Below are 13,289 nucleotides of genomic sequence, written 5' to 3' on the forward strand. Positions count from 1 at the left end.
GCAAGGGGGCCAGCTTTTTTTTACCCTCCCCATACCTATCCCAGAAGCAGACAGCCAAAAGAGATTTTTTTGCAGAATGCTGCAAGTATGAGCCATCAGCTGCTGCCACTCAAGCAGCTTGGGATAGGTGTGCTGACCTGGTGAGAGGGATCTGGGTGGGGCACCAACAGAGTGCCCTATGAATGAGTGGGGGGTGACCAGAGGTGTCTGTTCCTGCCATGGCCTAATCCCACCACCACCCAGGTCCTAACCCTTGAGCTTCTCTGTTTCAGATCTCTCACCCCTGGCACCCCATGTCTGGGGGACACATTCATGCTAAGTCCAAGCAAATACTATTGGCTACACCTGCTGTTCTCTCTTCGCAGGTGCTAGCAGCGCTAGGGATTGACACAACTTCTCTCCACTCCCACAATGGATCACCTTTAACCTCCAAAAATGCCAGTGAGAGAAGGCATAGAATAAAGCCAAGAGTGTCAGAGGGCTCCACAGAAGACAACAAATCACCCCGCTCTGATCCTTACAACCAGCGCAGGATGGTAAGAGGCTCAGGTTTGTGCTCTAAAGATTACCCACCATTGCAGATGCCGTAGACAATGGGTTGGAGTGGGAAGAGGTGTGTGGCAGAGAAAGAGTTGGAGGCATAGAGCTTAAAAGGATCCAGACAGCCCTCCAAAATGGTATCTTAAACTAGGAAAGTGTAATTACAGATGGGGAAAAGGGGTGAATTATAAGGACACTTTAGGGGAGGAGATCAACAAGATTGGGATTGTGGACTGTGGAAAAAAGAAAGGGGAGTCCAATTTGACTCCCAGGTTTCAGGATTGGGCAATCAAATGGGTGGTGATTCCAAGATGAGGACACTGGAGGAAGAACCCAGGTTTGTAGGAAAGGTGGGAAGCCCATACTGAACATGCCGATCTTAAGGTGTCTGTGGACATCAAAGGTCAGCTTCCTTCTGAGGCTCTGGTCTGCAGTTCTAGAGCTCAAGGTTCCCTGTGTGTGGTGCTGAGATCCTTCATGCACCTTTTTTTTTCTGATGCGTCGAGGTGGTTTTTATTTTTTACTTAGTTTTTTTTAATTGACACGTCACAATTTTACATAATTATTGGGTATAATTTCTGACCTCCTTCCTAAGGCCCTGCAATTCAAGCTGTCACCTGTTGTTATCAGAAAAGGTCCCAGCACCCATCTCTGTGACACAGTCCAGCCTGGGAATGGCTTCAGCACCTCACCTCAGACCCTGTAGCAATTCTCTTCCCCCCATAATAACTTTCTGCCTCCCACTCTAAAATTTGCACTGCAACTTTCCTTACCACGCTTCCTCCCACCACCTTCCTGCCCCTTGAAAATCCTTTTACCCCAAATATGCCCTTTCTATAGGTCTGACAGATAATATCGGCTGTGTGGGAGGGTGGCTCCACACTAACAGTGTGGAAAAGGGGATCAACATGGCTATTTTTTATGCTTTATACCTCTCACTTCCCTCTCAATCTCTTTTCCTGTGCTAAGCTGAAGGATGCTTGACTTTTTTGCAATACCATCTCTCCAACCCTCAGATTTATGTGTGCATATACAAACACAGACACACTCACATGCACACCGACCTCATGACACAACCACACTTCAGCATTTATCTGCATCTGCGCACTCCTCTTTCTTGCTTTGCCTCTTTTGAGCAGCACCTGGCATACATGGTGCACAGTTCAGACAATCACAGAACAGGATGAATCACAGCTTCCATGGAAATGTCAATGACACTGAATTGGGCTTTAATTTCCCCCATTCTGTCAGCCCCACACAGATTAGCACTTGGATGTCCAATAATTGGTATGTGTGCTTGTCTCTCCAGTGATGCTTACTTTCAAAGGGAAAAAAGAAGAGCTGTAACTTGTTCATTCAACAATACTAGGTGCTTGGTATAAAGAGATGACTAGAACATGTTCTTTTCCCCAAGGATTTCCATTTGGGTGGAGGAGGCAGATATAAACACAGCTATGTGTTAAATAGTGTATTAGAGACACATACATGGTGTTTTAAGAATCAAGGAAGAAACATCCACTCTTATGGCGCTGGATAGGTATCAGAAAAGGCTTCCTGGAGGAGGGCATAATTGGGGTCAACAATAAATAGCATGTAGGGATTCTTCTAGTAATTGAAGACTTGAGAGAGTTTGGGGAGGAGTATTTTCCTGGCAGAAAGAAAAACATGTATGTGCAAAGACAGGGAGGCATCATTTGAGTACTTCTTTAATGCTAACTGATTGATTGGAGCCCACTCAGGAAGGCATCCTCTCCCTCTTTTCCCAGGTACATTCATCTGGTAAATAGACCTAATGCAGTTTTTATATAAAGCCATTTTATAACCAATAGAAATTAAATAAAGGAATATATAGGAGAGACCCAGGAGGATTTTCGTGGAAAATCACAGACCAGTTGGTCTCGTTAGAGGATGAATTTTAAAGCAATTCTAATGCTTATACTCAGAAGACATTGCCCACCATTTGTCAAAAAGCTTAATTCTAAAATAACTCGTGGCCAAGGAGACACTGCTGTCAAATATGCAACCAAAATTTTCTTCTCAGTTTCTTCATTGGTTTGCTTGGTGCTCAAGTGCAAATAATGTAGTATTCCCTTCCTTAATATGGATGTGTCAATTTTTCTCATTTGCTTCAAAAATTGGAAGGATTTTTGCATTTTATGAGTTCTATAGCCCTTGGGCATGTATTACAGGCAGAGAGTACTCTATTTATAATACTGGGCTTTTAATAATGGTTGCTAAACAGGATCAGGCTTCAAATTATCAAGAGAGGAAACCAGTTCTGTGAGATAAGGGGATTAGTAAGGAGAACCCCAATTGGCAAGATTCTCCAGTTTAGTAGCTTAGTAATTAAAAGGAATTAAGGAAGGTGAGTAAATAAATCAGTACGATCAGAGTTCGGTATGAAGTCAATGTTTAGATTTTGTACATACTACAGACCACCTGAGGACAGAAATGATGGTTTGTTATGGTCAAGTTTCACTATGGTCATGGGAACTATCTAACCCAGCACACCAATTCTCTGAGGGCTCTGGGTTTATGAATTAGCTCTTTTCTCTGGCAACGTTAAGCCACACAGTTCCCTCAATGGAAGATTTTGATGGGAAATGTTTATTGATTTGGAGGAATGATATTATTCTTCCAGGAAATTAGGCTGCAACTCTTCCTTCAATCTCTCCATTGTTGACTGTTCAAGCCTCGAGGGATCCTATAAACTCATTGCACTGTACAGCTCTTGTCTCCTCCTTTGCAACACAAACTCTCACACTCATACAGATGGGATCTAATGAATTGTACAACCTAATTTTCAGACAATGAAGTGCACTCATTCATTCAACAACCACTTACCAAGTATGTTCCAGTACTGGTGTGCATAGTAGCCTCCTTAGGTCACAACTTTACATGTGGAAAAGGGAATTTAAGACAGCTTTGTCTAGCCCTGTGGCCAAAGGTTGGCAAACAGCTGAACTATCCAGGTGATAAGGTTTCCTCTGACATGTTCCTGGCCATGATAACCTATTTGTTGAGCATCGGCACCCTGTAATCTCTCCTCTCTCCTGGTCTTTCCCCAAGTCTGTCAAGAATCTCCTTTTTTCTTTTTCCCTCACCATGCATACCTACAATACCCCTTAGATTTGTGCCTTTACTTAGCGATGAAAGGTCACAAAGATAGGGGCAGGGAAATGGGAGTAGGTAGAGGGAAGTGTTGGGCTCTACATTTGCCAGAGGACCAGTTTCCAGCCTTCTTGCTCCTTTGGGGCAATGCCCAGTCTTTTCTAGGCCTCGCCTCTGGAAAACGCCGGGCTAGTCATGGCAGCGTGTTCCATTTCCGGTCCCCTGGCCGAGATATCTCACTCCCTGAGGGAGTCACAGATGATGGAGTCTTTCCTGGAGACCACGAAAGCCATCGGGGCTCCCTGCTGCTGGGTGGGGGTGCTGGCCAGCATGGCCCCCTCCCTAGAAGCCCTCTTCCTCAACCCAGTAACCCTGACTTCAGGCATGGAGAAGATGAACACCAACCGCCGCCCACTAGTGAGCTTGCCCCTGGAGCTGTCGATGTCTCGGTGAGTTTGTGAATGCTTCAGACTCCCCCAGGCTTTCTTCCAGCTAGAAGTCTTGGGCCAAGAAGCCTGAGTATCACCAATGGAAGAGATCTTTAGCCATCATCCTGTCCAATGCCTCCCTATTCTACTTCTTTTTTACAGACATAGAAGATGAGACCCAGAGAGAGAGAGAGAGAGATTGAGTTGGCCTGAGGTCAAACAGGTTTCCTGGTTTATTCTGCAGTAGTGATGCAAATTATATTCCATTTGACCCCGTATTTCTTATCAGTGTTTCTCTGTCCCCACTGAACATCACTGCCTCAGTAATAGGCCTGCTTTCTTGCTGGACAGGTATGAGAAAAACTGAAGGACCCTTCTCTTCCTGCTTATGGCTCTATGCAAACTCCTCTGGGTTGGGCAAATGGAACCCAGAGAAATTCAGGAAGTTTCTTAGGACAGATCTGAATAGAAGCACAGTATTCCTTGCTTTACTCACAGAAGAAATGATTTGCCAAAATGAACAAATTAGGCAACAGTGACTAACTGGCCAGCACTTTTTAATAGAATAATCGCAGAGTGTAATGGCAAGTCAGGGATTCCTCATTGGATTGGGAGCTGTGAGTTAATTTGAGCTCTCCTCTCCAGTTTCAGTAACGATGTTTCTAGTGTTTTTCATTTGCCCTCTCTGGCTAGCCAGGGATACAGAGCAATTTGCAGACAGAATTGTAAAGAGACCAATATATGGTTCTGCTGATATAGATAAGTCTTACAGAGTTGCCTTAGCTCAGTCTCTGACTCAATGTCATGTGATTCAGGGTCCCAGCAAGAAACAGATGGACCACTCCGATGGGCTAATAGAGAGAGTTTAGTAAAGTATTTACAAAGGTGTGGGCTGGGCTTAGGGAATGAATAAGGGACAGTGAGGCATCTAGAAACTAGTAACAGGGGGAAGCTGTTACATGCCTAGGCTGAAGGGATGAAGGAAAGGACCAGAATTAGACTACAGCAGCAGCTGCCCTCATGTGTTAGAGAGGCTGCCTGGCAGAACTTGTGATCTTAGTAGAGGATCACAGCTCTGCTACTCAGCCATAGCACAGGAGAGAAGAAGCCAGGGGAAAACACCTGACTTGTCTCTCCTTCTATCCTTGAATGTCCTGCCTATGTCTCCCATTAACCAAACCTGGCCAGAACCAGAGGGTAAGGGTAATGCATTTTGTACAGGTCTCCCTCCCCAGGCACAGAGAGAGTGGAGAAGGTAGAGTGTAGGTCTCCAGGACAAACGGAATCACCAAAACAGAGCCTTAAAGTCAAAGGCAGCCTGCAGGGCTCGCTGGGAGTGCATTAGCACTCTAGAAAATGCCTCATTGAAGGCATTTATGCCTCTCTTGTGATGGGCCCCCACCCTCCTTTCTCTGTTCCTGAGATTATCATGTGTCTAGATATCCTGACCTTGATTCATTCTAGTTAAATTACCAGGCTAGTGAAAGATTGAATCTTTAGGCCCTTCTGTTTAGTATGGACCTGTATTTTAGTCCCAACTGTGCCAGTTACCACCTGAGTCACTTTTAGCAAGTCCTTTAAATTATCCAAGCCTCCTTGTCTCCCCTTGTAAAAAGGTTTTTAAATAGCTGGAGGGTTAAATGAAATAATAAAGTGCCTACATTTTTATACATGTCTGACAGATAACAATAAATAGTGACTACTAGTATCATTTGCTTAGTCCTCATGGTTGGAAACTTTATAAACTTTCTTTATGTTTATTAACTGTTTATACTTACAGTATTCAGCAATAACATGCTGTACAGATTTGTAGCCTAGGAGCAATAGGCCACACTATTTAGCCTAGATGTATAGAAGGCTATAGCATTTGTTTGTGTAAATACCATGTAGGATATTCACAGAATGATGAAATCACCTAATGATGTATTTGTCAGAACATATCTCTATCATTAAGTGACATATGACTATATATGAGATTGGCCAATAAGAGGCTGAATGATCCAACTTTGCCATGAAGATGTCAGGTTAAGGGAGTGTCCTGACTCTGTTTGTGTCTCAGCAGGCATTCGATGCAGGACAAAAGAAGACTTTCTTGTCAGCAGAATACTTAGATGAACCTTTCCGAGCCCAAAGGGCAATGAGTGTTGTCAGTATCATAACCTCCGTCCTTGAGGGTAAGTGCTGCTCATTGCATTGTTCATCCACTGTGTCATGATGAATTCCCATGTGAGCAGCAGAAGCAATGTCTCTAACTCGTGTCAAAGCGTCCATCTCTGTGTACTGGAATTCTTAATACTCCTCCTTCCTATGTCTTAGGCCCCACCATCTTTTATCAATGTGGTTTTTTTATATGCATAATTTTTCAAAAACAAAATAATTTGATGAATAAAATATCCTAGCTCATCTCTTGTTCAAATTAGTATCTGCTTTGCATGCATCACAAAACTAGATTTTTTAGAGTGATCTGGCAGGCATCAGAGAATTTCAGGCCAGCTCTCCGGTGTGCAAGAAATTTAACCATCTTTAATTTTCCAACATGGCAAAATTATCCTTTTCATGGTTTCAAAATTATATTTTTCATGGTTGTAACTTACACAGTTGTAATTTAATTTCTTGTTCAAGCCCCCATTATGCTGAATATTGGAAGACAATTTAAGTCCATCAATCAGTCAATTTAACTAAGTCCTTGTTAATTTAGAATTCTACCAATCAAGTGGGAATCCACTCAGTCTCCCCAGCAATGTGTCTAAGTTCCAAGCCAAGGGGTAGAGGAAGAGAGTGGCAATGATCATGGCCACCTATCCACACACTTTGCCATAGAGCGTGATTGCATCCCCCTAACCCTGAGCAGGAGGTCTGTTCTAATCCAGCCTTTTTTTGCCTTAGGGTATGAAGAATGCAACCTTAGTCATTTCCAGTTATCTTACTTCCCTAGACAATTTAAACTGACCTAGGCTGGAGGAGTTGTAAGGGAGCTTGAGTGCTGGTGTGCTCCTGAGAAGGAGTCCTGTGTGTCTTCCTCCCAGCCCTAGGCTGAATCCTAATTTGAGGGGAAGAAGTGGTGAGCAATAGAAACCAAAAAAATGTTTGAGAGATTTCAAAACAGAGCCAATGTGTGCCTTACTTTCTAGGTAAAGCCAGAGGGGGCAAGCCTTAGAGAGAGATTCACATGCACAGAAACTGTAGAGTACAACTAGCCATTAATTTACCAGATATGCAGAGATGTACCTGTTTTGCTCACAGCTGGATCTCCATTACCTAGAAGAGCAGGGCATTAACAAAGGTGATATCTGGGGGGTGATGCTAATTTATAGTGGTGTAAACTGATAAAAAGGAAGAAAATAAGGAATAGTCAGGTATCTTGGGGTAGGATAGACTTCCGCTCAAGGAAGATACTGTGAGAGTAGAGTAAGAAAGGCAGGAGAAACAAAGACGTTTTTAAGAAAATCTGGGGAAAGGCAACCTTAGCTTAGGTCAACCTTAGGTTAGAGAAGGCCTGAAGCAGCCTGAGAGAGAGCCCTGTGGCTCCAGAATGGCAGAGAGGAGCTGGGTGATGACTTAGCCCCCAGTGAAGGCTATGGAAAAAGGTGAGTGAGACCCATAGATGGAATCTAGAGAGAGAAGAGCCATCTTCATGGACTCTCCCACCAGGGACCAGATGGGAGCTACAACTCAGGCAACATACGCTTAGCAATGACAAAGGACCAGCTCAACTCTCCACCAGGTTTGAGCCCTACAAAACTCAGACACAGACTCAGATATTGAAATAGTACCCAACATTGACTTAACAAGAGAGAGTTCCCATGGTGAGGACTTGAAGCGTGAATTGAATTCAACTAAGTTACATTTCTTGCATACCTGAGTTTGTGCTTTGAGAAATGTGTACTCATTTCTCAACAACAATGTGTACAGACTTTCTTATATTATTTTTTCTCATTGATAATTATTTAATGTCACTGTTCATTGTAATAGAGTCTGCACTTCTAACGTTTTCATGGCATAGAATTTGACCAAGCTGCTATTCCCACAATTTTTTTCTTGGCCAGATAGGTTTCTTGGTTTTTGTTTGTTTGTTTTGGTTTTTGTTTTGCTATTAGTCATCCAACAGCAAACATTGAATACAAACAGTTTGTTTGTTCATTTATTCTCGAAAACTGTTAAGCTTCCTCCTTCTCTCTTTTTCCATTTATTCTCTTATCAAAAAGCATTTGTTGAGCCCCTGTTGTGTGTGCGGCATTGCTCCAGGTGCTGGGATTCAGTGGTGAACTGATGTAAGCTTGAGCTCATGGAATCTACATCCTAGCAGGGAAGGGGACATGAAAGATGGACATGAATAGATATTCAGATATAAGAAGTAAGAGAAAAAATAAAGTAGGAAAGGAGATGGAAAATTCTGTCCAAGAAGAACAGAAATTTGAATTAAATAAAGGAATCAGCTATGTAAGAACCTGAGGAGAAAGTTCGCAGACACGCATAGCAAGTACAATGCATTCTGCAAGAATGAGATAGGAATAAGCAAAATGCATGTCCTAAACACATCCCAGTGTAGGTAAGACAAAAGAAGGTCATGGGATGAATGAGACGCAACAGAGGGTAGTAGTTAGAACACTGCTCTGGAGCCCGGCTGTCTGGGTTTGCATCCTAGCTCTGCCACTTATGGTACACAGTGTGACCTTGGAGCTTCAGTAACTTTTCTGTGCCTCAGATTTTTAGCCAGTAAAGTAATGAGAATATACTTATCTTGTAGAGTTTTGTGAGGATTAAATGAGTCAGGTCAAGCAAAATGCTTAGAACCATGACTGGCATGTAGTAAATACTCATCACATTTGGCTATTATGATTCAGTAGGTTGTAAAATCTATGAGGGCGGAGATGTGTCTGTTTTGCCCACAGCCTGATCTCCATTACCCAGAAGACAAGTGCATGCACAAAGGTGATATTTGGGTGGTTGGCAGGGGGAGTGATGCTAATTTATAACAGTGTGAACTGATAAAAAGGAAGAAAATAAGTAATAATCAAATATGTTGGGGTAGGGTAGACTTCCCGTCAAGGAAGATGCTGTGACAGTAGAGTAAGAAAGGCCAGAGAAACAGTGGTGTTTTAAAGAAAATCTGAGGAGAGGAAACCTTAGGTTAAATCAAAGAGGTCAAAGTTTTCTGAGCATAGGGCACATCGTCTTCTCTGTTTGGATGTTATATTCGTTACACACATGAGACACCTGAAGGATGCTCCATGCTGCCAGAATCATAATAGGATTTACAAAGGCCTCCTCTTTAAGAGGGATCATGCTTAAGAAAGTTTGGCCCAAACCAATAGGAGTTTGACAATTCACTGAACTCAAAGCATGTGAACCATCTATGCTTGGCATGCAAGCTGAGATTTCACTGTTGTCCATACCAGAATTCCAGAAGCTGGGTCACAGCAGTGAGCTTACTGGAGTAGTGAGTGCCTTAAAGAGGAAGTGCAGGATACTAAGTGAAATATGGTAAGGTTTGCCTGGAGCCAGGGAATTATCCCAGGCTGAGAGGACTGCAAAGCCGAAGAGAGAATAACATCTAAAGGAATGAAAAAGCCTAATGTAGCTGTAACCTAGAGAACCAGGAGAACTCAAAATAAGGCTAGAGGGATGAGTTGGGGCCAGATCCCAAGAACCTCCTAGACCGCATTAAGGATATGGGACTTCATGCTAAGAGGAGTGAGGTGCCATTAAAGGATTGGAGGCAGGGAAGTTACATTTGCATTTTATAAAAGTTACTCTGGATACTTGTAGATGAAATTAAGAGGGGAAGTATGTTGGCAGGAAAACCAGTTAAGAGGAAACCAAGTACAAGATGGCAGTGCTTGAACTCTGGGGTAGTGACGGTGGGGCTGATGGGAAATGGAAGAATATGAGAGCTATCTAAAGGGCATAAGATTCAGGACTTGATGATGCATATGGTTCTGGTATAAGAGCCTTAAGATATGCTGATACAATAACTCATAAAGAGAGCATTTTAGGGGAAGAAGGGGGCTTTACTGGGGAAAGATGAAAGAAGATTATGAGTTGAGTCTGGGATATATTGGGTTTCAGGTGCCCTTGGAACATCTAGGTAGGGATGTCCAGTAGGAAGCTGACTTTAGGATATATGGGTCTAGAACTTAGATGACAAAGATGGCCTAGATACATACATATATATATATTTGAAAGCAGCTTATATGTAAGTGTTAATTTTGAAAAGATGCAAGTGGATAAGTTAACACAGAAGGGTTGAAGTAAGAAGAGAAGAAGGCCTCGGACACAGTTCTAACAAACTAAATGTTTAATGTTTAAGCAGAAGAGATGGACCCAGCAGAGGAGACTGAAAAGGAAGGTACAGAAATAGGAAAAGATCTAGAAGAGTACAATGCAGAGCCAAGAGTAAAAATTTCTTCAGAAAGAATAGAAAGGACAACAGAGGCAATGCTGTGGAAAGGTCAGGTAAAATGAAACATGAAAAGGTCCAGGGGCTTTAGTCACATGGATGTCTTTGGTGATCTAAGCAAAAGAGGATTAATGGAGTAAAAGGGTAGGCAGAGGTCATGTTGAAGGGGCTTAAAGAGCAAGTGAGAGGTGAAGAAATGGAGATATGGTGTACAGGCAATTTTTTCAAGAAGTTTGCCTGTGAGGGAGAGGAGATAGTAAGATGGCACTAGGGAGTAGGTAGAATTGAAAGAAGACTTTTTGGTTTTTGTGTTTGGGGGGGTTTTTGTTTGTTTGTTTGTTTTGAGCATATTTGCATGCTAATGGGAAGGATCTGGGAGAGTAAGAGAGACTGAAGATTAAGGGAAGAAAGGGAATATTCAACAGATTCCTGCAGTGGCAGGAGAGAATGCACAGTGGAGACACTGGTGTTAACAGGAGCAGGGGGACCTCTTTAAACGTAACAGGATGAAGGGAGGAAAGTTTTTTCTGTATCAATTTTATATAGGAGATCCTTTTGAGGTGGGGCCATGGTCATGTTTTAAGCTGGCCAAGTAGATAATTTTAGCCTCTGTGTCTCTGCAATCAATCAAGTTCAGCGATGTCAAGGCTGTTTACAAAGCTGCCTCTCTTTTCCCATCATGCCTCACAGGCGGCTGCCTCCTGCCAAAATGGCACATCTAAAGTGTCCTCATTCATCACTACTTCCTGTGCTTCTTTTTAGTGCCAAAATAGGTCCAGGGAAGTTCTTGCTTTTGTTCCAAACGGGGATTGTTGATTTTGGTCCCAGGATGTGCCAACTTCTTTAGAGAACTATGCTTTGCCAGTTTTGACATCTGTAGTTTCTAAAATCCACAGTCAGTGATTTAAACAGCATGACAGTGAAAATAGTCTGATCTGTGGAAGAGAAATGGACATGCGTATATGAAAACACATGAACATAAATGGTAATAACATGACAAAAATGACATTTCAAATCTTGGGAAAATGAAAAATTATTCAATAAGTAATGTTGATATAAATAATCAGAGATAGGAAAAAATAAACCACATCAATATCTTACTCTTTACCCAAAATAAATTTCAAATGCTCCAAAGTTTTAAGTGAAAAAAGTGAAACTACAAAAGAAAGAAAAAGACATGGAGAAGGTATTTTCCAAGCCTTGCAGTGAGTAAAGCTTCATATGTAAGGCATACATGCAAGAAAACAAATAAAAATACTACTGATAAATCTTGACTACATACACATTTTTAAATTATCAGGAAAAAGCACTGTTAGCAAAATTTGGGGGCGCACAGTTATTTCTCTAAACTCATTTTTCAAGTGCCTATAGTAAAAAAAATCTAAACACTGCAAATGTGTATGCAATGACAACTATATCTCCTTCCCACTGTAGACCCTTCCTGCTCCCCAGACTCCTGGTGCACCCCGCTCCCGCTCCCGTTTATCTTATATTCTTCAAGCAATGTTCTATGCATATATAAGCACATGCATGCACATACACACATTACACATATATATTTTTCTACATCACCACAAATAAATCTGCCTCATCCTTTTTCATAATGTATTATGCTTTATCGGTTGTTGTTTTACATTATTATTATAAACAATGGACATCATCTTTCTTTGCCCACATAGGCTGATATCTGTTCAAGATGCATGTCTTGCCGAGGAATTTATAGATAAACCTAAAGCTAAGAAATTGCCCTCCATCGAGGTGGACACAGTTACACATCCACATGGAGATTTAATGGAGGCAGGTAGAGAGATAAGCCTAGTGTTTAGGAAGGGATCAGAAATTGGACACATAATTTGGTGGGAATCGGCATAGAGATGGTTTTTTAGGGCTATGAGATTCAAAAGCACAGAGAAGTTAAGGTGAGAATGCCTGAGTTCTTCAACATTTACAAGCAGGAAAGGAAAAGGGAGACAAAAACAGAAAGTGAAAAGAAGTGGAGAAATATGGGAGAAAAAGCAAAAGATGATGCAGTCCCCAGAGCCAAATGAACACTGGTTTCAACGAGAACAATATAAATTCTGTCAAATGCTATAAGGGTAAGATGAGAACTGGAAATCAATTATTTGAATTTGGAAGCAGTTAAAGTCAGATTCCAGGGGCTGCAGAGAAAAAAAGAGGTAAGGAGGTATAGAAGGTTACAAGGAATTTTACTGTTAAAGAAGCAGTAATGAAAGAGAGCATGGGGTCCAGAGAGACTTTTTCAAAGATGGGAGGTAATTAAAGCATGTTTACCTGCTCATGGGAATGGTCTGGAAGGGAGAGTGGTCTGGATGACGCAGGCCTTGAATAGGTGGGAGAGGAAAGGGCCCGGCACAAGTGGGAGGGGTAGAGCCACCCATGCACTGTGTGGGGCACGAAGACAGAATACCGGGTGGACTTGCAGATATGCCAGAGATTCAGTGGTAGGAAGAAGGGGAAGTTCTTTTGTGAGCTAGTCTATATTCTGAGTGAAATAAAAGGGAGCTCATCAACAGAGAGTAAATAGAAGAGCTGGAGGCTAGAGGGGGGAAGAGAAAGTGAGAAACAGTCATCTGGAAGACTGAAGGAGTGGAATATAACATAGAAACACAGCCAGATTTCTGGGCAGGGCAAGGCTGGGGCTCACAGATCTCTAGGAGGGTCGGTAAGCATAGTTGTGTATTTTTTCCAGCCAGGTCCAGCTGGTTGGGTGCAAGTACAGAGTAGTCTACAAATTGGGTCTATTCACAGTTCAGGTTTTGCCAGGCAAGTACAATGAAGGAGGAGAGGGG

General features: G+C 42.3%; 1 protein-coding gene across 3 annotated transcripts in view; it reads left to right on the top strand.

The window, feature by feature from the left end:
• Positions 1-13,289, top strand: part of SCN10A (sodium voltage-gated channel alpha subunit 10) — a 91,549-nt gene that overhangs the window by 33,002 nt on the left and 45,258 nt on the right. For 2 of the 3 annotated variants that reach the window (XM_012510796.1, XM_012510803.1), the window contains exons 10-12: positions 366-536; positions 3,807-4,100; positions 6,142-6,253. In XM_012510796.1, the coding sequence (XP_012366250.1) occupies positions 366-536; positions 3,807-4,100; positions 6,142-6,253 (577 nt within the window). The remainder of the gene's footprint in view (positions 1-365; positions 537-3,806; positions 4,101-6,141; positions 6,254-13,289) is intronic. The other variant, XM_012510806.1, reaches the window with a different exon arrangement.

This window comes from Nomascus leucogenys, chromosome 4 (genome assembly GCF_006542625.1).
Source record: "Nomascus leucogenys isolate Asia chromosome 4, Asia_NLE_v1, whole genome shotgun sequence".
In the NCBI taxonomy this organism is placed as follows: Eukaryota; Metazoa; Chordata; class Mammalia; order Primates; family Hylobatidae; genus Nomascus; species Nomascus leucogenys.